Source organism: Rattus norvegicus, chromosome 7 (assembly GCF_036323735.1).
Source record: "Rattus norvegicus strain BN/NHsdMcwi chromosome 7, GRCr8, whole genome shotgun sequence".
In the NCBI taxonomy this organism is placed as follows: Eukaryota; Metazoa; Chordata; class Mammalia; order Rodentia; family Muridae; genus Rattus; species Rattus norvegicus.
This window is the reverse complement of record NC_086025.1, coordinates 64,943,188-64,968,769: the sequence shown is the minus strand read 5'-3', so window position 1 is coordinate 64,968,769 and position 25,582 is coordinate 64,943,188. Positions and strand designations below refer to the sequence as shown.

Below are 25,582 nucleotides of genomic sequence, written 5' to 3'. Positions count from 1 at the left end.
ACACCCTGTGAACCCTAGCACTCAGGAAAAAAGCAGAAGGATTGGAACTCTGAGGCCAACTTGGATTCTACACAGACCATGTCTAAAAAGAAGGTGAGGAAGCTGGGTGGTAATGGCCCAGGCCTTTAATTCCAGCACATGGAAGGTAGAGAGGTGGATCTCTGAGTTTAAGGCCATCCAGAGCTACATAGAGAAACCTTTTCTCCAAAAACCCAAAACCAAACCAAACAAACAAAAGGTGGGGAGGGATTGCTGGAGAGATGGCTCAAAGGTTAAGAGCACTGGATACTCTTACAAAGGACCTGGATTCAGTCCCCAGAACCCACATAGAACTCAAAACTGTCTGTAACTCCAGTTCCAGGGAATCAACTACCCTTTTCTGTTCTCACAGGCACTGGGGTTGCAGACAGTACACATACGTGCATATATACATGTAAACAAACACTCAGACACCTACAATAAAAGTAAATAAAATATTTTTATACATTGTGTTTCTGCACACGTCTAATTTGGAAGTGCTGAACACTTTGCCCTCTTATTAATGGTTTCATCCAAACCTCTAAGCCTGTAGTATCTCTTCCTTGTCAATATCTGTTTATCCAACAAACACACTGAGTAGCTGGGTTCCAGAGACTCTACTTGGTGTTGGGGACTTGGAGGGACATTGTCCTTATCTGGGTGGTGATCTGAACTTCAGGAGAAGCCTGAGCAGAGGCAGCAGTGAACCATGAGAAAGGCATCCTCCTAGCAGGGCGTGGCCACCATGGTGCTATTTACAGCACTCAGAAGCCTGGAGGCAGGAACTGGAGTCCCAGGCTAGCCTGGGCTACCTAGCAAGGTCCTGCGAGAAACAAAAGGCATTTATCAGCTCAGTATTAATTTCCTTAACTTCCAATAAAGATCCTTTATAACACACTACAGAGCAGGGTATGGCGTTGCACAGCTTTAATCCCAGCACTCTGGGAGCAGAGACAGGTGAATCAGGACTACACAGTGAACCCTACTCCCAAACCAAACCCAAAACCTCACAACAAACCAACAAAACAAAAATGATGTGTGGCTCAGACTGACCTCAAATTCTTGGTGATCCCCCTGCCTCAGCTGCCGGTACTGAGATTTCAGGCATGTACCATGGCTAGCTGGTGAAAATCTTAGGATACATCACTTAAGATGGAGGCAGGAAGATTACGTTTGAGGCCACAGGGCTGCTGAGCTACATACAAAACAAACGAAGAAACCCAAAACAATGAAAAAGAGCTAGAAATTGAAGTTGATTTGGAGTTGAGGGGCCAGACAAGAGATAGGAAGTAATGAAGTCATAACATTTGTCATGACTGATCACAAGAATAGTAAATGCACCATTTCTTAGGTCTCCAATGTCTTATCCTCCTCGGGGGACTGAGAGCCCCGCCCATCTTCCCTCTCCACTCCCTTCCAGCCTGGGCTAAAGATAAAGGGTTCCCAGGCACTCCTCAGCTTCAGCATTTGGAGAGCTCCCGCCATTTTCTTCATCCAGCACTTTCTGGAATCCTACCACTGGGAATGTTTTGAAGGAGTGTGTGTAGATTTGCGTGTGTTGGTTCCCGTGTTCCCGGGGGGGGGGGGGAAGGAGTGGCCAGGCTGGCTGGAGAGTTATATTTAGCCCCCCTTTGGCTGGATGCCTGGCTCCAGGCAGCATGGTGGAGAGTCATTGGTGGAGAAGAGAGGCACATCATTGGTCTGAGATAGAGTTCCGTGTTTCTGTTTCTGGCCACTGGCTGGGAAGAAACATGGATGTGGTTTAGAGAATTAAGGTAGACTTAAAAAAAATTAGAAACAATATAATTATAAACGTAACACATAATTGTTGGCAAACTTAAAGACAAAAGCACACGGAAGATACAAAAACATCAATCTTTGTTTTACTATTCTAAGAAGAGAATTGTTATTTCATGTTTGTTTCTGTTGTTCTTTTGTTGGTTTTGGGGGGAGTTGCTGTTTTTGTTTTTTATCTCTTTAAAAGGTTTAAATTACATTTCAATTTATTTATCCTGTGGGTGTATGCATGTGTAGGCATGTTTGTGTTCTACGGCACCCAGGAGGTCAAAGGACCACTTGCAGAAAGCAGTCTCATCTATTGTGTGGGTTCTGGAGCTCAAACTCAGGTGTTCAAGCTTGGCAGTGTGTGTCTTTGCCCATGAGCCACCCTGCTTCCTTCCCAAACCCCTCTTCAAAACAGGGTCTCCCTCTGTGCCCAGGCTGCCTTCCCAACACCACCTTTAAGACAGGGTCTCCCGGAGGCTGGAGAGATGGCTCAGCGGTTAAGAGCACCCGACTGCTCTTCCAGAGGTCATGAGTTCAATTCCCAGCAACCACATGGTGGCTCACAACCATCTGTAAAGAGATCTGATGCCCTCTTCTGGTGTATCTGAAGACAGCTACAGTGTACTTATATATAATAAATAAATAAATCTCTAAAAAAAAAAAAAAAAAAGACAGGGTCTCCCTCTGTGCCCAGGCTGGCTTCAGACTCACAGCAATTCTTCTGATGCAGTCTCCTGAAGTGCTACGATTAAAGGCATGGGTTACTACACCCAGAATTCCATGTATTCCCAGCACATTATAGGTAATTTATAAAGTTAATCATAAATGATATGTGTTCATATTCTTTTGGAAGGTGCTAGATTGAGTCCAGGGCTTGTTAAGCTCTCCTCCTAAGTCCTGGGGTTATAAGCATGTACCAGCATGCCTTGCTCATCTTATAATTTGGGTGTTTGTTTTTCTATGACATGGTTTCTCTGTGTAGCCCTGACTATCCTGGAACTCACTCTGTAGAGCACAGCATGGAACTCACAGAGAACCATTTGTTTCTGCCTCCCGAGTGCTGAGTGCCACCCCTGCCCAGCTCATTTTATAGTTGTTAATCTAATCTTTCAATAAGTCTTATAGACTTATTCAAATAATAGAAAATTTATAATGAATAGTAATCCCTTTGTACTTTTCTTCCTTAGCCTCTTTACTGTTTCTGTGGACACTTCCAAAAACATGTACACTTACAGTCAAGTACCTGCATACATGTATACATTGTATACACTTACAGTCAAGTACCTGCACACACGGATACATTATCTTTTCATATCAGCACATAAAATTCATCTCATCCAAAATGTGAACAACTGAGTACTTGTTGTCTGGAGTAGTCTGGGAGGTTTCTCTCCTGGGCACTGACACCTACCCCATACATGTTGCAAAACAAGGAGATTAATCTCTTTGTTTAAAAACTTCTGCCTTGGGGCTGAAGAGATGGCTCAGGGGTTGAGTGTTGGCTGCTCTTCCAGAGGTCCTGAATTCAATACCCAGCACCCACATGGTGGCTCACATGCCCTCTTCTGGTGTGTCTGAAGACAGCTAAGGTGTACTCATATGCATAAAATAAGTAAATCTTTTAAAAGAAAACAACTTCAGACTTTCTGGGCTGGGTGTGGTATCTCATGCCTTTAGCCTCAGCATTTGTAAGGCCTCTGGAGGCAGGAGGATCTCTGAGTTCAGGACCAGCATGACCCACAGTGAATTCCAAGCCAGCCAGGACTACTTACTGAATGTCCCTCAAAACAAAAACAGTAGATTTTCTGATTTTTTAAAAAGTTTTCTTATTTTTGGAAAAACTTTTTGTTGTTGTTGTTATTGTTGTTGTTTATTTAGCAGGGTCTCACTTTGTAGACTAGGCTGGCCATCCATCTTGAGTGCTAGGAGTCGTCTGCAGAGAGAGTTAAAAACTTAAAGACGAGGCTCACAAAATGACGAGACATGGGTCACCACGACTGCAGAAATGTTTTAAGTAAAACAACAACCGTAAGCCTAAAATCAAAGCAGTGTGGCGGCTCTCACTGCAGTCCCAGCCTTCTGGAGACTAACCCAGGAGGCTTTGCCGTGAATTGATGGTCAGCATGGACTACAGTGTGACATCCTGTCCCTCCAAAACAGTCAAATGAATAAATAAATAATAAATAAATAAATAAAACCATCCTGACAAAGGGTAACTGCTATTAACATGTTTTCCTATGCAGGATATATATGTATATATGTATATGTATAAATACATATTTATATACTTTATATATACATATATGTTTACATGTATATAGATACATTTATTTATATAATATACATATATGTATATGTAATACATCTTAAAAAGTATTCCTTTTTCCTCTCTTGTCCTTGGCCCCATCCCATTTTCTTTCTTTCTGTGCTAAGGCTGATGATGGCTCAGGGTCGCATGGGTGCTACACACTCACTCTGCCACCATCCAATTCCTCACTACTGCTGGGTGACTTTTTTCTGGGTTTCTTTAATACAAACCTCTGGAATGAACATTTTCTTCCTATCCATCTTATCACTTCGGTACATGTTTTGCAAACTGCATCCCTAGCACCAGAATCTCGGTATAGTGTATTAATATTTAAACACTTAATGGAGCAGGATGACTTGCTAAAACTGGTTTGCCATGCCCTGTTAAGGACTCCTTCCCCAATTCCTCTCCTTCGTGAATTCCATTTCCTGGCTTTATTCTTTCTAAGTGTGACTTAATGTGTTGGTGACTGGACCAAACCCAGGCTCTGCCCTTGCTATAGCAGATGTCCTAAACAAGCTTCTCAGACCAGCTGTTTCCTGGGCTGTGGATGCATTGATTATGGAGTGATCAAATAAAAGCCAGATTTTTTTTTAAAAATGGGAGCACGGTAGGCAAGCATTCTACCATCTATTCATTTCCAGCCCCAGTTTAAAATTTAATTTTGCGGGGGTTGGGGATTTAGCTCAGTGGTAAGTGGTAAGTGGCAAGTGCAAGGCCCTGGGTTCAGTCCCCAGCTCCAAAAAAAAAAATTAATTTTGCTAATTTTTGACATGTATGGGTGTTTTACGTGCATGTATGTCTACACAAGCTGCATGCCTGGTGCACATGGAGGCCAGAAGAAGCCATCAGGTCCCCTGGATCCCATGTTACAGATGTTGTGAGCCGCCATATGAGTGCTGGGACATGAACCAGCAGCCAATGCTATCACTGAACCATCTCTCCAGCCCTAAGGGTTTTTTGTTTGTTTGTTTGTTTGTTTGTTTGTTTTTTGTTTTTGAGACACGATCTTACTATGTAGCACTGACTGGCCAGGAACTCACTATGTAGACTAGGCTAGCCTCAAACAACCAGAGTTCCTGCTGCCTTTACTGGGCTGTAAGGTGGGAACTACCATGTGCAGCTGGTAGTTTTTATACTTATTTTTTAAAAAATGTTTCTCCTTTGTGCAAAGAAATATAAGGGAAAAGAAACATTATTGTGTAATCTTCGAAATTAATGTTTTATAATTTTTCTTGAGAACTTCATACATGTACCCAATACTATATAATCTTATCTATCCCCCACTTCTCTCCTCTTCTCTCCTCTTATGTGCCCCCAATATGTTTCCCTCAGAGACTTTTTTGTTGTTGATAAGATCAATTAGTCCTGACCCAGTAGAGCATGGAAAACCTGCCCGTGGGAAGATCCTTAAGTCTCCTCAGCAGCCATCAGCTGCCCACAGCTCCTCAGTAACGGGCGTGGCATGCCTCCCCTTCTATGCTGGACTTTGGCTCTCCTGAGCCTATCATAGGCCTTGTGGTGCTGACCACAGCTGCTGTGAGCTCTGAGACAGACAAGTCATAGCCAGAAGACAGCATCTCACAGTTCTCCCAATCCTCCAGCCCATACATCATCTGCTCCTCTTCCTCAAGGTTCCCTGAGACTGGAGTAGGAGTAGGGTGGGGTGTTGATACAAATGTCCCATTTAGGGATGAGCATTCAGTACCTTTTCTTAGTACTTTTCCACTAATTACCAATCTCTGCACTTAACTGATAACCCACTCAGAAAAAAAGATCCTCAGGCAAAGGTTGGGAGAAGCCCAGGCCTATAAATATAAATAAATATTTAGAATGCAATCGGAGACATGTCCACTGAGCAAAATAATGCTAGCAGGTTTCACCCTAGTGTCTCATTATGTGGCCCTGACTTTCCAGTTTTGTAGGAACTTATTATGAAAGCCAGGCTGGCCTCGAATTGACAGAAACCCAACAGCCTCTGCCTCTGGAGAGCTGGGTTAGCAGTGGGCTTTTGAGCTGGATTATAGTATTTGGGGGGGAATCCCCTCTTGTGGTGTTCCTGACACCCCCTCCCCTTATTGCACTGCTGTGCATATGTTGCCTGGCACATCAAAACTGCAATGTAAATGTTCAAGTACTGGGTAGGACCACTGATGTTCTTCCTCCCCCCAAGAAGCCCGAATAAAACCTTCTTGCACTAGGAAAGCTAGCTGGCAGGGCAGAGGTTTCCTGGCAGTTGAAGGGTGATTTCTTTATGTCCTGCAATCAGTGTGAGTGGTGTCTTCGGTAATAGAGTTTTTTTTCTTTTCTTTTCTTTTCTTTTCTTTTCTTTTCTTTTTTTTTTTTTTCTCGGAGCTGGGGACCGAACCCAGGGCCTTGCGCTTACTAGGCAAGCGCTCTTCCACTGAGCCAAATCCCCAACCCTCGGTAATAGAGTCTTAGTGTGTAGTTATGAAACTTTAAAACATTTTAAATGAACAGGATAGTGCTGGCATATGCTTTTAATCCCAGCACTATGAGGCAGAGGCAGGTGGATCTCTGAGTTCAAAGCCAGCCTGCTCTACAGAGTGAGCTCCAGGACAGCCAGGGCTTCAAGGAGAAACCCTGTCTCAAAAACGTGTGTGTGTGTGTGTGTGTGTGTGTGTGTGTGTGTGTGTGTACACATATATGTATACATATTCATTCATTCTATATATATTCATACATTCATATATATGTATATATGAATGAATGAATGAATGAATGAATGAATATAGAGCCAGAGAGATGGCTCAGTGGTTAAGAATATGCACTGCTCTTTCATTTCAGGGAACCAGATTTTCAGTCACAGCACTCATACTTGGCAGTTTAGAAGCACCTTAACTCCTGCTCCAAGGGACCTGATGCCCTTCTGGACTCTTTGGGCACCCGTACTCACATGTATACATACGCATACATAAATGCATAATTAAAAAAATAAATAATTTTTATTGTTTTTTTTTTGAGACAAGGTTTCTCTGTGTAGCCCAGCTGTCCTGGAATTCACTCTGTAGACCTCAGTCAGCCTCTGCCTCCTGAGTGCAGATGGTAAAGGCATGTGCCACACACCCAGCTAAAATAAATCTTTAATTTTTTTAAAGATTTACTTATTTGTGTATATGAGTGCTCTGTTTGCATGTATATCGGCTGCATGACAGAAGAGGGCATCAGATCCTATTATAGATGGTTTTGAGAGAGCCACCATGTGGTTGCTGGGAATTGAACTCAGGACCTGTGGAAGAGCAGCCACTGAGCCATCTCTCCAGCCCCTTGAATAATTTAATCAAGGCCTTGTAATCCCAAGACTTGAAAGGCAGAGGAAGGATTGCTGTATGTTCTGGTCTACATCATGAGTTATAGGGTAGCCAGGGCTTCATGGAGAAACCATCTCAAAAATATATACAAAGAGCTGAAGCAACAAATAAACGCTACCACCAATGATACAAACACTGCAGGACACTAAGTATTATCTCTCCTGGTCTGGCTTTCCAAAGAAACCACGAGGTGTAATTCTGCCTAGGATTTGTAGGAAGGTGCTTGCACATGTAAGTCTAACTCCAGCCAAATCACCTTTCTTTTGGTAAAAGTGGTGGGGTTTTCTTTTTTTAAAGCTCTGTGGTGGGTTGATCTAAAGGCTCCTATTTCAGCTGGACAGGTTGACTCTAGAACAATGATTTAACCGGTCTGATTGGCAGGGTGACACAACCCAGGAATCTGTCACTTACGAGGGCAGAGAGCAGACCCTGAATATGAGTAGAAAGCCTTTGCTTAGCGCTGATGATCTGTTTGTTTCTTCTACTGTTGTTCCTGTGCTTGGCTTTGTGCACAGTAGGCAAGTGCTCTCCCCTGAGTTACAGTTCCTTAAAGGGGCACTCCATTTCCGATTTCACATTTTTCTTTCAGAACAAAGGAACTGTGACAGCGTTTGCACAGCGGCCCTCCATGCATGTTTCCCGCACACCCAGGGAACATTCTGCACCTGTGTCACCAATTTTGCATTTTTTTTTTAGCAAGACGAGTGTTTTGCCTGTATGTATGTGTGTATGCAGGTATGCCTGGTGCTGGGAGACTGTAAGAGAGCATTGTATCCCCTGGCACTGGAGTTAAGGACTCTTTGTGTTGTTTCAAGACAGGATTTCTCTGTATAGCCTTGGCTGCTGGCCTTGAACTCACAGAGATCTACCTGCCCTGCCTCTGGAGTGCTGGGATTGAAGGGCTGTGCCACCACAGCTGCCCAGCAATTTAAGGACTCTTGTAAGCTTCCGTGTGGGTGCTGGGAACAGAACTCAGGCCCTCTGCAAGAGCAGTTCGTGATTTTGATGTCTGAACCATCTCTCCAGCCCCCTCTACAGCTCAGTAGAGGACGACACCTGTAAATGTTGTTCTTTTTGCTGTTAATGAATCCTCCCTAGCTTTCTAGTTTTCTTTCCTCTTTTTCTGTCTGGTTTCCCAGAAAGGCGTTTGGGTTTAGTGGAATGCTAGAACGTCACATACAGACGAGGACCCCCTTACCCAGCCTTACTACCCGGTGACCCTTCTTGGTGAGCCGACCACACAGCAGACTCCTGCTGTCAGCTGTGAACTCGGCTTCTCTCACAGGTTCCCTTATCTCAAGTCCCGTGTGTCTCTGTTTTCAGGGTCTGAGAGAGAGGAATGCCTTGTGCAGGCCAATGGAAAGGCCTGCGCTGCTCCTCCTCCTCCTCGCTCTCCCTGTTCACGTCTGACCTGTTTGATTTCCCCTCTAGGGAAAGCCATATGTCTTCGACCGTGTATTCCCCCCAAACACGACTCAGGAGCAGGTTTACCACGCCTGTGCCATGCAGATCGTCAAAGGTTAGACACCTTGGTCTTCAGAATGTATTTCCCATGTCCACCGTTACCCACCACCACCAGCAGCAGCAGATAGCTTTCTCTGCCTTCTCTTTCAGACGTCCTTGCTGGCTACAACGGCACAATTTTTGCTTATGGACAGACATCCTCAGGGAAAACGCACACCATGGAGGTGAGGGTTCTGACTTGGGGGTTGAGGGTTTCGAGGAAGGTTCACAGACGATCAAAAAGCCTTGTATTGGAGAAAATCCCAGGACCGGGGTGAGCTGAATCGGAGGCAGATGGGTCTGGAGGATGGAATGAGGTGCAACGTGGGAGGGAGGCTGAGAGGAGTCCCTTCAGCTGCACACTTGCCCTCCCTCTGCTGACCCCAGCTGCCCTCCCTTTATCTAAAGAACCAGCAGCAGTGACAGCCCAAACCCTGCTCAGTTGTCCACTTCCATTCACGGGCAGCCGTAGCGGTGACCTCCAACTGAGGATGCTCCTCACGTCGCTCCTGACCCCCGTGGCCCCAGTGACCTCTGAGTTGTCTCCCTGTGAGCCTCAGCCTCACTCTGGTATCCTTCACTCCTCAGGGAAAGCTGCACGACCCTCAGCTCATGGGCATCATTCCCCGGATCGCCCGAGACATCTTCAACCACATCTACTCCATGGATGAGAACCTTGAGTTCCACATTAAGGTGAGGAGCATGTGACTTCTGGGCACCTCAGATAGGGGCTGGGAAGACCCAGAATAAACCAGCTGAAGTCTTACTCTGGTTACCCCAACTTCCCACTAAGAATGTCCTCTCCAACACTTTCCCAGCCACCACTGTCCTGGAGTCTGTCGTATTGGTTTGGGATTCCCATATTAGAGTTAAGATCACCCTCTTGGGGCTGGAGAAATGGCTCAGAGGTTAAGAACGCTGGTTGTTCTTCCAGAGGACCTGACTCCAATTCTCAACACCTACATGGTGGCCCACAACCATCTCTACTTCTAGTTCCAGGGGATCTGATGGACTCTTGTCACCTCCTTGGGCACCATGTATGCACATGATGTACAGACATACAAACAGACAAAACATTTATACACATAAAAATGAATAAAAGTAAAACAAAATAACAGAACTCCTACTCCTCTCACACCACCCCTTTTCTCCCTAACCAGGTGTCTTACTTTGAGATTTACCTGGATAAGATCCGTGACCTTTTGGATGGTGAGTACTTGGTCCCTGTGGGTACAGGCATATGAGGAGGCTGAGAGCAGAGAGACCGCCATCATCCAGAGATTGGCTACAGTTAAGCATCCAGGACATGATTCTTTCACACCACAGTCCTGCGGTGGCACTTGCCTATAGCCTAGGCTGAGGCAGGAGGATTGTGATTTTGAGGCCACCCTGGGCAACTTAGCAAGATTATGTCTCAAAAGGAAAAAAATAAAAAGGGGTGGGACAGAGGGGCACACCTGGTATGCGTGTGGCCTTGGGTTCAAATCCCAATTGATATGGAAAAATGGAGAAAGGAAAAGAGGGATGGGGATCTAGGCAGGAAGTAAGGTGTGAGGTTCTTGGTTCAATCTTCCAGCTTCCAGCTATGGACACAAAAATAGGAAGAAAATAAAAACCCTCTTAAAGCCTGGGAGAGTCGGGAGATGGGCTCAAGGCTCAGTCCTGACACAGAGCCCAAGAATAGCTGGAGTCCTGTGAGGAGGAAGGAGGAGTACTCCCTGTGAATATGGCGTTTGTGTCTCCACGGGGCATCTTCCTACCTTTAGCGTGCATGCAGTGTACCTAGGGGTGGGAGTCCTGGTCTCTCTCACCCTGCTATATCTTGATTCAGTGACCAAGACAAACCTGTCTGTGCATGAGGACAAAAACCGGGTGCCGTTTGTCAAGGTGAGAGCAGGGCGGGTTCTTGTGTGTATTGGAGCATCAAGAGGGAAGGGTCATTGGAGGACCCCTAAAAGGTCCCTTGTGTGGTATGTGGGCATCTCAATCTGAAGATCAAAGCTTATGGCCACTGCTGTTTGCCTCCCACAGGGTTGTACCGAACGCTTTGTGTCCAGCCCAGAGGAGATTCTGGATGTGATTGATGAGGGGAAGTCGAACCGTCACGTTGCCGTCACCAGTGAGTGGGGAGAAGAGCTCTTGGGTTGGAGGTCTTCTCAGCTCTCTTCTGTGCCTACTGGGGGCAAGTTAGCAGGGGAGGAAGGGCCTCCTGCCTGTGCAGCCCACTGCCTAGGAGATGACACCTTGGGGATGGGCCTTTCTCGCCCAGTGGGTGGAGTGGTTGCTAGTGACTCTGTGGCCGAGGGCTGCAGCTCTCTGAGAGCTGGCAGGCAGAGCAGCCGTATCTCCTGCAGACATGAATGAGCACAGCTCTCGGAGTCACAGCATCTTCCTCATCAACATCAAGCAGGAGAACATAGAGACGGAGCAGAAGCTCAGCGGGAAACTGTACCTTGTGGATCTGGCCGGAAGCGAGAAGGTTGGGATCTCTGGAGTAAGGTGGAGTGTGGGGGGTGGAAAAGGAATCCTTGGTGGGGAAGGTTTGCCTTTTTAAAAACTCTATTTGAAAGAAAAATAATTTTGGCCATGTGTGGTAGGAATACACCTTCCACTCCAGGACTTGGGAGGGACAGACAGATAGCATGAACCCTCCCCAGCAATAAACAAATATTTCATCATCAAAATATATCACAGGGAGATGGCTCAGCATGTGAAGCACTTGTTGTGCAAACCCTAGGATCCGAGGTCAGGTCTCCAGAAGCTACAAATCCAGGCACGGTGGTTCAGGTCTTTGATTCTAGTGCTTGGGCAATTAGAGGGAGGTGGTGTGAGCAGTGGTAAACAAAGGACCCACCTTTAAATAAGGTAGAAATTGAGGACCCGCACCTGAGGTTGTCCTCTGACCACACACATGCTGTAACATGCTCCCTGACCCCCTGCGTCTCTGTCTCTGTCTCTGTCTCTGTCTCTCTCTCTCTCTCTCTCTCTCTCTCTCTCTCTCTCCCCTCTCTCTCTCACACACACATACTCGTGTGCACATATACACATTTATATATAATCCAAGGCTAGGAACATAGCTCCTTTGGTAGAGTGCTTCCTTGGTGATCTCCATCTAACACTGCAGAAGCAGGACATACTGCTGCAAGCCTGTTATCTCCTTGAGAGACAGAAGCAGGGGGATCACAAGTTCAAGGCCATCATTAGCAACATAGGGAGTGTGAAGCCAGCATGGATTAGTTACTTTGCCTCAAACAAAACAAAGCACAGGGCCTCCGGGGAGAGGGTTCAGTAGGTAAAGTGCTTGTTAACAAGCTGGAGAACCTGAGTTCTGTCTTCAGCACCCATGTAAAAACCTGAGCATTGGGGTGCATACCTGTAAGTCCAGCACCAGGGAGGTGAAGGCAGGCAGACCCTTGGGACTCACCAGCCAGCCAGCGTGGCTTGACTGGAAAGCCCCAGGTCCCAGTGAGAGACCTCAACTCAAAAAAAGTAAGGTGACAATTTCCGAGGAACAGCACCAAATTGACCTTTGACCTCCACACACGAGCCCCTGCACACAGGAGTAAACAGTCCTGAGTCAGGCATGGTGGTGTACACCTGTAATCCCTGCAGTCAGCGAGGTGGGAGCAAGATGAGCTGGAGGGTGAAGCCAGCCTGGGCTACGTGGTGAGAATCTTCCCACCCTCACCCCTGAGTAATCCACAATTTAGTTTGTTCTGAAGATCATATGGTGTCATTACTGCCGAATTCTAGAATATACCTACATTTCCCTACCACCCATCCCCTGGCAGCCACCGATTTGACCCACTGACATCGAATTTTTCAGTCATAAAGTTCATGTAGTTGATATAGAGTAGTGAGGGAGAGCTTCAGCAAGAGAGTTCAGGTAAGTGGAGGATTCCTGATGCTGGCCGAGCATCTCTTTCTTTAAGCTTCTCTATTCTCTCCCCCTTTTTGGACTTTGATCTTCTGACTTTTTTTTTAATATTTATTTAAAATATATTTATAAGTACAGTGTAGCTGTCTTCAGACACACCAGAAGAGGGCATCAGATCCCATTAGAGATGGTTTTAAGCCATCATGTGGTTGCTGGGAATTGAACTCAGGACCTCTGGAAGAGCAGTCAGTGCTCTTAACCGCTGAGCCATCTCTCCAGCCAGACTTTGGCCTTCTAAGTGGAGAGAATGAGGCCAGCCTTCCCCTCTTCCTGACACACTTGTCCTGTAATTCTCCGACAGGTCAGCAAGACAGGAGCAGAGGGAGCCGTTCTGGATGAGGCAAAGAATATCAATAAGTCGCTGTCGGCCCTGGGGAATGTGATCTCTGCTCTGGCCGAGGGCACTGTGAGTGCCCCCAGCCCCTCCTCCACATCCTCCCCCCACCCCCCAACCCCTGAGCCCACGGACTCAGTGCTCAGTGAGCAGCACTACCCTTCGGAATCCAGTTGAAATCATTTTCACATTCATGGTCTGCTCCTGCTCTAGAAAAGCTACGTGCCGTACCGTGACAGCAAAATGACGAGGATTCTCCAGGACTCTCTGGGAGGGAACTGCAGGACCACCATGTTCATCTGCTGCTCACCATCCAGCTACAATGACGCAGAGACCAAGTCCACACTCATGTTTGGGCAGCGGTCAGTGGCAGGGTCCCGGGTGTCCAGCCACTGTCCCATCCCTTGCTATATTCACACACACTCACAACCACACACACATACACACACAGAGACACACATACAAACACACTCAGATACACACACAGAAACACAAGAAAACATACACACAGACACACAAAGATACACAAACAGACATACATACACATACACACACAAGCACACACAGGAACACACAGAAACATAAACATACATACACACACAGGCACAGTTGCACACACAGACACACACAAAGGTACACACAGACACAAACATACACACATGGGCACACACATAAGCACAGACACACACAGAGATACACACAAACACACACACAGGGACACATAGACACACACAGAAACACACAGACATACACACAGGCACACACAGACACACACAGACGTACAGGCATACATAGATACACATATACACAAAGACACAGACACACAAACACACACAGGTACTTATAGACACACACATCACCAAGGACCAGCTGGAGTCTCATATTTGTTTTTCTCTTTGCTCAGGGCAAAGACCATCAAGAACACTGCCTCAGTGAATCTGGAGTTGACTGCTGAGCAATGGAAGAAGAAATATGAGAAGGAGAAGGAGAAGACCAAGGCCCAGAAGGAGACAATTGCGAAGCTGGAGGCTGAGCTTAGCCGGTGGCGCAATGGTTAGAGAGGGATGCTGTGGGAGTGAGGGGCTGTGGCTTAGGGAGTGTTTAAGGCCAGGAACCTCTGAAATCAAGGCTGTGCTTCCGGAGGAGAGCAGTGGGTGGTGCTGAGGGCCTGGAGATCCTGGCTCTGAGGAGTTGACAGGGTGGACTCAGGCCTGCAGCTCTTGTCTCCACTGTAGTCACTGGCTTCGCTGCTGTGACGTGACATCTAGCTATAGCAACTTAGGGATGAAAGTGTCTACGCTGGCTCAGTCTGAGAGTACAGGGGAAGGCATGGTGGCAGGAGCATGAGGCAGCTGCAGTCAGGAAAATGCCCACATTTAAGGTGGATCTGCCCAGTACTGCCCATATTTAAAGTGGATCTGCACAGTGCTGCCCACATTTAATTTAAGGTGGATCTGCTCACTTGCACTAACTCAGTCTGGAAATCCCCTCTTAGATGTCCAGAGGTTTGTTCATAGGTGATGCTAAGTACTTTCGGGTTGATGATTTTTTCTTTTTCTTTTTTCTTTTTTTCGGAGCTGGGGACCGAACCCAGGGCCTTGCACTTGCTAGGCAAGCGCTCTACCACTGAGCTAAATCCCAAACCCCTCGGGTTGATGATTTTAGCCATCGCACTCTTTCCTCTCCTGTCCTCTGTCAGGAGAGAATGTGCCTGAGACTGAGCGCCTGGCTGGAGAGGACTCAGCTCTGGCAGCCGAGATCTGTGAGGAGACCCCTGTGAATGACAACTCATCCATCGTGGTACGCATCGCACCGGAGGAAAGGCAGAAATACGAGGAAGAGATCCGCCGTCTCTACAAGCAGCTCGACGACAAGGTGAGACCGCAGTGTAGGCTGAGATGGAGGCCACAGAGCTAGCTTGGGCTGGTGAGACCAAGCCTGATGACCCGAGTTGCATCCCCAGAGCACCACCTGGTGGACAGTGCTTCTGACTTCCATGGGAGCACGGCAGTGTGCGTGCGCACACACCAACACCACATAGGCCCTTGCACACTGTACAACCATTATGATGTGGAAAATGAGTTTTAGAAATAGACGAACATGAAGAATACCAGTTGTTATCATGTAGAAAAACACTTAATATTTTACTCTTCTTCCGGCATCGTGCAGCCGAGGTATGCAGTTGAAGCAATTTGCATCTAGTAGCTTTCTTTTAGATGGCCTCACATTTTAGGTGAGCCTCGAATTCTTGATTTTCCTGCCTCAGCCTCCTTGGTGCTGGGGTTACCAGTGCAGCCGCCCTGACAGACTCCAGTCTTTTCGGTTAACGTTACATTACATGTGGTTTTCCGCTCCGTTAACAGTTCTTCACAAACAAATCTATCTGGGGCTAAGGACACAGTTCACTTGGTGGAGTGCCTGCACGCAGAAAGCTCTGGTATTACCTCCAGCAGTGTGAAATGCCGGGTAGATTACACGGAGGCACATGCCTCTAATCCCAGCACTTAGGTGGGAGCAAGCTCAAGGTAACCCTCAGCTACATAGGAAGTTTGAGGCCAGCCTGGACACCCTGTCTGGGAAAAAAATGCTTTTAAATAGATGTCCGATCCATTTTTCAAAATGGATTTGGTTGTTATGCATAAGTATTTGCCTTTCAGGCTCAGAGATGGCTCATTGGTTAAGAGCACTGGCTGGTTTTCCAGAGGACTTGGGTTGGATTCTCAGCACCTACATGGCAGCTCGCAGCCATCTATAACTCCAGTTTCAGGGGATCTGACGCCCTCTTCTAGCTCTGCAGTCACCAGGCACACATGTAGTGCACAGACACATAGGCAGACAAAAAACTCATACACATAATAATAAAATAAAAAGATTTAAGGATACACACACACACACACACACACACACACACACACACACACACACACACCGTTTGATCCAGGTGTGCTATTCCTGCCTGTAACTCCAGCACCTAGAAGGTTGAGGCAGGAAGATTGGGAATCTGAGACCAACTTAGGATATACACAGTTCTAGCCCAGCCTGGGCTACGTGGTGAGACTGTAACACACATACACACCGAGATCCTGGTCAAGGTTCCACAATAATCCCAACATTTATTTAGATTGAGGCGGGGGGATCAAGAGTTCCAGGTCATTTGCAGCTACACCGTGAGACCAGCCTTAGCTACATGAGACCCTGTCTCAAAAAGTACCCGTAAGTTTTAATTTGATTGTTTTGCTTTTAAATGATTTGGCTAGATGGGAGTGGTAATATGAGAGGTCCAGGCCAAAGGATATGGATGTGTAGACTTTTGCTGTGTGATGTTAAGGTTGTCCCAGAGGGACTGTCATAGTGCTGCCATCCCATAGCAAGGTCCACCAACTCAGAGTTTAGGGGGTCTGGCTTCTCCCTCCCATCCCAGCACCCTAAACTGGGAGAAGTAGCCCCTCACATCCCCTCTTGTCTCTGACAGGATGATGAGATCAACCAGCAGAGCCAACTCATTGAGAAGCTGAAGCAGCAGATGCTGGACCAGGAAGAGGTAGGTAACAGAGGGAGGGACCGTTGCCATCCCTGCAAATCAAATAGCGCTCCTCTAACCCAGGGCGGGAGCTGCGGAGGATGCAGCTCTGTTGGTAGTGTGTGAGCATGCCATTCATGAAGCCCTGGGGTTGGTCCTAGCAGAGCATACAACCGTTGTGGTGGCATAGACCTGCAATCTGGTGCACACCTGTGATCAGGATAGACGTTCAGGCCGTCCTTGGCTACAAACCTTGGGTACACGAAACTTTATCTAAAACAGACAGAAGTACATGGATGAATTGGGCATTCTACTTAGTGGCCAGTGACCTGTGAAAATCGTGCATTATGGAGACTTCATTTAGGAGGCTGAGTTAGGAAGATCAAGAGTTCAACGCTAAGCGGGGCGTGGTGGATCCCAGCATTTGGGAGGCATAAGCAGGCAGATCTCCGAGTTCAAGGTCAGCCTGGTCCACAGAGTGAGTTCCAAGACAGCCAGGGGTACACAGAGAAACTCTGTCTCAAAACCAGACTAAGTAAAGAGAGTTCCAGCTATCTGTAGCTACACAGGGACCAGTCAGTTGCTCTTAAGTCCTGGTGATGGAATCTCATGCTTTTCCATCCTGGTTAACGGAGCCCGAAGCTCGCTTCCCCTTGACTTGTACTTGGGGTGTGTGCCAGGTGGGGTGTTGGGACTTAGCCCACACACACAGCGTGCGGTCTTCCTCTTCCTCAAAGCTGCTAGTGTCCACTCGGGGAGACAATGAGAAGGTCCAGCGGGAGCTGAGCCACCTGCAGTCTGAGAACGATGCCGCGAAGGAGGAGGTGAAGGAAGTGTTGCAGGCCCTGGAGGAGCTGGCAGTCAACTATGACCAGAAGTCCCAGGAGGTGGAGGAGAAGAGCCAGCAGAACCAGCTGCTGGTGGATGAGCTGTCCCAGAAAGTGGTGAGTGCCTGGCGAGTGGCCGGGGGCTCCCTGCCCTCACAGCGCCTCTGCCTCCGCCATGACTGTGCGGTCTTGTCTCCTGCGCTGCTGCTGAGTGTGTTAAGACACCCTCCTCCCCCCGCCCTGCCTCTGCAATTTGCCCTTCTCTCTTCCAGAGGCTTCTGCAGGGTCTGTATTCTCTCCATAGCAGCCCTCAGAGTCTTACATGACTTGAGAGGCTCTGCTCAAGCTGGGAAGGGGAGCAGGAGGCTGGCAATGGTTATGACCTTAGGGGCTGTCCCTAGGCCACCATGCTGTCCCTGGAGTCTGAGCTACAGCGGCTCCAGGAAGTCAGTGGACACCAGCGAAAACGGATTGCTGAGGTGCTGAATGGACTGATGAAGGACCTGAGTGAGTTCAGTGTCATCGTGGGCAACGGCGAGATTAAGCTGGTGAGTAGGACAGCTGTGTGTCTGGGTGAGATTAGCAGGGTCTAGAGGTGACAACGGGTAGGAATGGCATGCAGATCTGTACATAAGAAAATGACCTATTGGGATCAGGAGGCAGAACCAGATTATCTATGAAAGAAAGTCCCTCGGGGTGCCGAGGTGTGCAGCTGCAGTCCCCGTCCTCAGGAGGGTGAGACAGGCTCAGGGGTTGGAGACTAGTGAGGGCGATGTTGCAAACAAAAGAAATGACTCACTGGTTTTCAAGGCAGAAGGGAAAGCTATCAAAATCCAACATCCGAATGTAAACAGGGGCTTTGAAATGAGGTGCTAGTCAGTAGGTGACTCAGTCAGGGTTACTGTTGCTGTGATGAAACACCATGACCAGAAGCAACCTGGGAGGGAAAGGGTCTGTTGGCTGTGACATATCTCAAGTCACAGTCCACTGGGGGAAGCCAAAGCATAGAACTCCAACATGGTGGGAGCCTGGAGACAGGAGCTGAGCCCGAGGCCATGGAGGGGTGCTGCTTACCAGCTTGATCTCCACGGCTTGCTCAGCCTGCTTTCTTTTCTTTTTTTTTTTTTTGGGGGGGGGGTTCTTTTTTTTTTTTTTGGAGCTGGGGACCGAACCCAGGGCCTTGCGCTTCCTAGGCAAGCGCTCTACCACTGAGCTAAATCCCCAACCCCTCTTTTCTTTTTTTTTTTAATTTTATTTATTTATTTTACTTATGTGAGAACACTGTAGCTGTCTTCAGACACACCAGAAAAGGGCGTCAAGGGGGTTGGGGATTTAGCTCAAAGCCCTGGGTTTGGTTCCCAACTCCGAAAAAAAGAAAAAAAAGGGGGGGGGGCGTCAAATGGTTGTGAGCCACCACGTGGTTCCTGGGAATTGAACTCAGAACCTCTGGAAGAACAGTCAGTGCTCTTAACCATGAGCTATCTCTCCAGCCCCCTTAGCCTGCTTTCTTATAGCACCCAGAACCACCAACCCAAGGGTGACACCTCCCACCATAGGCTGGGCCCTCCTGCATTAATAACTATTTGAAAAAAAAATACCCTGCAGGCATGCCGACAGCCTGATATTCTGGAGGCCTTTTCTCAACTGAGGCTTGCCCCCTCTCTCAGACGATGGCTAGCTTGTGTCAAGTTGGCATAGAACTAGCCAGCACCAGCTGCTAAAAGGTGTTGAGTAATTCCCAGCTTCCTTGAGTACCTGTGAAGGGGAGTGAGTCGGGGCGAGGGTGAAGGATGCAGATGCAGGCTTTCCGCCTCAGAGAAGCAGCTCTTCCTCCCCTGCCCACTTCCAGCCTGTGGAGATCAGTGGGGCCATCGAAGAGGAGTTCACGGTGGCCCGACTCTACATCAGCAAGATCAAGTCAGAGGTGAAGTCCGTGGTTAAGCGATGCCGGCAGCTGGAGAACCTCCAAGTGGAGTGTCATCGCAAGATGGAGGTGACCGGTAGGGAGCTGTCGTCTTGCCAGCTGCTCATCTCACAGGTGAGTGTCTGAGGATGGGAACCATTGTATGAGAAGGGATGCTTTGAGGCTATAGAAGGCCTGAGGAACCAGGGTGATGGTGGAGAGGATCCAGGCATGAGATTTAGGGGATACTGACCTTCAACCTGACCGTCTAAAGGAAGAGTCTCCATAGGACCAGCCGTGGCCTTTAGCTTCATAGAGGCTATGAGGGAAGGCGTGGGAGGAGAGCTGCAGTTTACAGTGTAAGACCCTTTGTACCTTTGTCTCCTTTATGCCACCAACCCCACTCCTTCCACCAGCACGAGGCCAAGATCCGTTCGCTCACGGAATACATGCAGACTGTGGAGTTGAAGAAGCGGCACCTGGAAGAGTCCTATGACTCCCTGAGCGATGAGCTAGCCAAGCTCCAGGCGCAGGGTGAGACCTCCTTGGATCTGAGGTCCCAGAGGGACTGGGAAGGACAGTCACACACACCGGAGGAAATGACCGACAGCTTCTCACCTGGGTTCTCGGCTCATGTGCTCCTTCACATGTAGCCTGACCTTTGCATGTAGCTCTTTTATTTTTTTAAAGATTTATTTATTATGTATGAGTACACTGTAGCTCTCTTCAGACACACCAGAAGAGGGCATCAGATCCCATTACAGATGGTTGTGAGCCACCATGTGGTTGCTGAGAATTGAACTCAGGACCTCAGGAAGAGCAGTCAGTGCTCTTAACCCCTGAACCACCTCTCCAGCCTGCATGCATCTCATTTTACACGAATTCTAGACTCTCTGTTCTTTATCCTTGATAAGTCAAATTGGACTGTCCCAACCCAGAATGTCCCTATGCACCCATCCCCTGTGACCTGGATTGCTGGTGTCATGGGAGCTGTCTTCCTCTCCTTCTCTTAGAAACTGTACACGAGGTAGCTCTGAAAGACAAGGAGCCAGATACGCAGGATGCGGAGGAGGTGAAGGTGAGCTGGGGAGGGTGTGGAATAGCCGTGTGGCAGGGCAGGGGCTGACTGACTGCCAGCCCAGGAGTCTGGCTCTGAGCACAGGGTTGTGCTCTTTGCAGAAGGCCCTGGAACTACAGATGGAGAATCATCGTGAGGCCCATCACCGGCAGCTGGCCCGCCTCCGAGATGAGATCAATGAGAAACAGAAGACCATTGATGAGCTTAAAGAGTAAGGGTCTTAGATGTGGCTCTAGTGTCTACCCAGTCTACACCACTCCAGCCATCCTTCTGGATCCTTAATGTCCAAGGTCATTTCCTCAACAATGACACTCCCTGAGGCCCAGTCTCAAGAGACATAAGAAGGGTTAGAGAGGTGGCTCTGTAGTTAAGAGCCCTGGCTGTTCTTCCAGAGGACCTGGGTTTGATTCCCAGCAACCACATGGTGGCTCACAACCATCTGTAACTCCAGTCCCAGTGGATCCGACACCCTCTTCTGGCCTCCTTGGGTACCAGGCACACACAGAGCACACACACATACTTGCAAGCAAAACACTCATGCACATAAGAAATTAATTAGAAGACAAAGGTAGGGGCTGGGGATTTAGCTCAGGGGTAGAGCGCTTACCTAGGAAGCACAAGGCCCTGGGTTCGGTCCCCAGCTCCGAAAAAAAGAACAAAAAAAAAAAAAAAAAAAGAAGACACAGGTAGTTAGAATTAGACCTGCCCTTGAGACCTTTATGATTGGAGTACTCCGGCTCCCATGTTGCCATGAAAATGGTAGCCAGTGTGTACCCCCGATAGATCCAGTGTGTACCCCTGATATCTGAAGTCCGGTGCATCAGGTCTCACTGGGACGTGTAGAAGACAAAAGTGCGAGGGACCGAGCTTCCTTTTCCCCCTTCAGTATCTCTTTATGTCCCACCCTCCCTAGCCTGAACCAGAAGCTCCAGTTAGAGCTGGAGAAGCTTCAGGCTGATTACGAGAGACTGAAGAACGAAGAGAACGAGAAGAGTGCCAAGCTCCAGGAGCTGACGTGAGTGACACACCTACCGGCAGACACACGTGTGCAGATGCGGGATACATAGGTGGCCTCTGTCGGAAGAGGCACAGGAAGCAAGCATGAAGGGGTGGGGAGAGGAAGGGGACCAACAGAAAGGATTTCCAGGCCTGGTGTGGTGGCCCACGCCTTTAATCCCAGCACTCGGAAGGTGGAGGCAGAGGGTTCACTGTGAGTCTGAGACTAGCCTGGTCCATACAGTGAGTTCCAGGACAGCCAGGGCTATCAGGTTTTGAAACAGTGTAGACTGTCTGATCCCTAGAAACTTTGTAGGTGGCTATAAGATGCATAGAAAGAAGAGTTGGCACGATGGGCGCCTGGTAGTGTTAGCTGCAAATAGTAGAATCGTGGCCTTCCGTAAAATTTCCTCTGAACTCCTTCTGAGGATTCCTTTCTGATTACTGCATAGCAAACACAAGTAACCTGTATATTAGATGACGGTAAAGATAAAGGAATGGTGGGCGGAGTGTCCAGAGAGGTCTTTCTTGTCTCTTTCTCCTTATTTTTTCTGCTGCAGATTTCTGTATGAGCGGCATGAGCAGTCCAAGCAGGACCTCAAGGGGCTGGAGGAGACAGTTGTGAGTGGTTTCCTTCTGTGCCTCATTGTTGGACTGGGTGAAGGCTCTGTGCTCCTCACCTCCTCCCCGTCCTCACCTCTGCCCACCCTGTCCCTCCTGCTCTTTTACTGTGCGTCGGTGGCACAGTCGGCATGACGGACCACCACTGTATAGACGGAAGGTTTCAGTGATTGTGGAGGGGGAAGGTAGGCCTGGTTTCCAGTTGCCCCCAAGTTTGCACTATTCCTCACAGGCCCGTGAACTCCAGACCCTCCACAACCTGCGCAAGCTGTTCGTTCAAGACGTCACGACTCGAGTCAAGAAAGTAAGTGTGCCCACCCTCGAGTCACACCGACCCTGTACTCTCCTTCCCTCTCAGGGCTCGCCAGCCTGTTGTCCCCTGTGGGGTCGGTTTGGCCTCAGGACAGCGTCTTTTTTCCTCTAACCAGAGTGCAGAAATGGAGCCCGAGGACAGTGGGGGGATTCATTCCCAAAAGCAGAAGATCTCCTTTCTTGAGAACAACCTGGAACAGCTTACAAAGGTTCACAAACAGGTCAGATCCAGAAAGGAGTGGAGAGAACTTGAGGCCAGGTCCCCGTGATACCCACCTCCCGAAAGGCCCCTTGGTTCGGGAAGACGCAGTTGCATGCTACGCTTAGCCCTCTTACCCATGAGTCCCTGCTTGGGACCTTATCTGATTGCACATGTGCACTGACCTTTGCTCTGAACCCATTCTCCCTTCTCAAAAGTTTTTCTCGCCTATCTTTGCTTAAAGTGAAAGTCCCCATCTTGGAGGACGAGGTTAAAATGCATGCAGGACAGAGACACATGGGGGTGTAACTATCTGAGGGCTGGGAGGTGGGTCAGCAGCAGGCTTGCGTAGCCTGCACAAGGCCCTGCGTGCGTCTCTCTCTAGCTCTGTGGTGGGGTCATGGTCCAGGTATAATACTACCAGACTTCAGACAGGGATATAAGGAGAGCAAGGGCATCGGGCTTTTTCTTAGCAAAACCAAACAAAAACACTTCATGTGCAGGTGTACCCTACAGTAAATGATGTTCTTCACATGACCCACCCAGCCTATCGTGGGCACCAGTCAGAACGCCTGCATTGAGCAGCTGCCTCTCTGTCCCCTTCTTATTGCTTGCTGCCTGGCGCTCTGTAGGTGGAAGCCTGGGTTTCAAAGTGTGGGCTGTCTGGGTGAAAGAGCAGTCCCCGAGGAATCAGGTCAGGAAATGATGAGTGTGTCCACAGCAGAAGAGGTCCCATCCATACCGAGGAACCAGAGCACCCAGTAGTCTGGCCCTCTAATTGATTCATAAAACAAGTCCCAACCTAAACTTCAATATCTCTGTCTCGAGTCCACCTTAAATTCCATCTGGACTCGTTCTCTAGCTAAGCCCACCTTTCCCTCCCAACCTGCTGTCTGTGTAAAGACACAGTGAGTGCATCCTTGTGAAAACTTCCTAAACTCGAGACTTGGCCACAAGCTGCTGGATTTGCCGTCTTTGGACCTCCCGAGGGTTTAAGTGTTATCTTTCCTTCCCTCTCCTATTATAAAATGGTAGGACATCTTAACAGAAAAGCTGGATGACAGCTAGAAAGATCTTTTAAAAAGCAGGCTAGGGACCTAGCTGAGTTGAGAGAGTTCTTGTTGAGCTTGGGCAAACAAAACCTTGAGTTTGACCCCAGTCCCTTACAGCCTGGGCATGGTAGCACAGGCCTGTAATCCCCGTACCTGAGAAGATAGAGCTTGAGGGCAGCTGAGACTATATTGTGAGTTCTAGGCCACCCTGGGCTACTTAGTAAGACCTTGACCTACTGTCTTTCTTTTTCTTCCTTTTTTTTTTTTTTTTAAAGCCTCTCCTCTTTTCCTTCCTCAAAGCGTCTGCTTCTGCTCTAAGTCCCAAACTCCAAACACTGCTCCCCTACAGGATATATAGAGAGAGTGAACGAGATCCCTTGTTAGCAGACACAGTCTGTGAAGGAAATAGAGTCACCAGCTAAGCTAAGCCAGTAGTGCAGAGACGTTTGGCGGTCCCTAATCAACTAAAGCTGCTCAGAAGATTCACTGTCCCCTCCCCGTCACGCCCTCTGCTGTGCTGACCTGCCCTCCCTTCCAGACTCCCTCCTTTCCCCCCTCTGTCCCTCCCTCCCTCCCTTCCTCCAGCTCCCAAGGCCTTGCACCTGAGTGGTTTCAAGTGCTCCAGTCAGTGTGCATGCAGACCCTGCAAAATGATCTGAGGGCCTTCTCACTGCAGAGTGGTTGCCATTACACTCTTGCATGATTTTAATGGGGATGGGGAGGACAGCCTAGGGGTTGGGTCCCTATGGAAAAGTGGTGAGTGCTGCAAGCGTTTTTTTTCTTTCCTTCCTGTGAGGCTCTGTGTGGCTGTATGGGGGTCCCAGATCCCGGCTTCTGCTCCTGTGCTGCATGGCTCTCATCCTCGCCCTTCTCAGCCCATTTCCATCCTCGGACTGTCACGTGCTCTTGCTGCCCTGCCCTTGGCATGCACACACAGCCATCTTATTCCCACGGGGGCCCTGGAGCTGTTGGTCAGGCGTGGGCTGTGACATACAATGGATGGGAGTGTCCAGGTGGATGAGGCACGGACAGGGCACTGTTGTAAGAACTCAGGCCATCTTAGAGCTGCTGGTTTTGCTGCTTAGAAAACAGGGAGCTGGGAAGAACTGGCTGGAGCTGCACACTGCTAGAGGGAAGGAGGTCTCTCGAGGAAGAAATGACAGGGTCCTGATTCTCCTTTATTCTCTCTCCTCCCAACCCCCACACTCCTCTGGGTGGCTCTATTTTGGGTCACTGGCTTTTCTGGGTTCTTCTGCGTGGCTCACTCCGCAGCTGGTACGTGACAATGCAGATCTGCGTTGTGAGCTTCCTAAATTGGAAAAACGACTTCGGGCTACGGCTGAGAGAGTTAAGGCCCTGGAGGGTGCACTGAAGGAGGCCAAGGAGGGCGCTATGAAGGACAAGCGCCGATACCAGCAGGAGGTGGACCGCATCAAGGAAGCTGTGCGGTACAAGAGCTCTGGCAAGCGGGGCCACTCTGCCCAGATTGGTGAGTGGATGTCAGTGGGTGAGACCTCGTCACCACCTGAGGCAAACACAGCCCATCCCAAAGTGCCAGACAACTCAGCACTTGCTTTTAGCCCCAGTCTTTCCACCACAGGATGATGATGTCATTTTGCTGGGGTTGACCTTGGGACCTGGTGAACTTGGGTAACCGATAGCTTTCTTACAGTTGTTTCTCCTGTCTCGTAGCTAAGCCTGTGAGGCCCGGCCACTATCCTGCCTCCTCACCCACCAACCCCTACGGTACCCGGAGTCCCGAGTGTATCAGCTACACCAACAACCTCTTCCAGAACTACCAGAACCTGCACCTGCAGGCTGCGCCTAGCTCCACCTCAGACGTGTAGTGAGTGACGT

At 48.6% G+C, this 25,582-nt stretch overlaps 1 protein-coding gene across 1 annotated transcript in view; it reads left to right on the top strand.

Annotated features, from left to right (window-relative positions):
* Positions 1-25,582, top strand: part of Kif5a (kinesin family member 5A) — a 37,130-nt gene that overhangs the window by 5,570 nt on the left and 5,978 nt on the right. Inside the window, 24 exon segments of the mRNA NM_212523.1 lie at positions 8,875-8,962; positions 9,058-9,131; positions 9,535-9,639; positions 10,107-10,155; positions 10,778-10,833; positions 10,978-11,065; positions 11,301-11,425; positions 13,185-13,289; positions 13,431-13,579; positions 14,122-14,270; positions 14,917-15,092; positions 16,690-16,758; positions 17,475-17,681; positions 17,966-18,112; positions 19,414-19,602; positions 19,884-20,001; positions 20,481-20,545; positions 20,647-20,756; positions 21,459-21,560; positions 22,102-22,162; positions 22,395-22,466; positions 22,591-22,695; positions 24,998-25,214; positions 25,418-25,571. Of these exon segments, the coding sequence (NP_997688.1) occupies positions 8,875-8,962; positions 9,058-9,131; positions 9,535-9,639; positions 10,107-10,155; positions 10,778-10,833; positions 10,978-11,065; positions 11,301-11,425; positions 13,185-13,289; positions 13,431-13,579; positions 14,122-14,270; positions 14,917-15,092; positions 16,690-16,758; positions 17,475-17,681; positions 17,966-18,112; positions 19,414-19,602; positions 19,884-20,001; positions 20,481-20,545; positions 20,647-20,756; positions 21,459-21,560; positions 22,102-22,162; positions 22,395-22,466; positions 22,591-22,695; positions 24,998-25,214; positions 25,418-25,571 (2,780 nt within the window).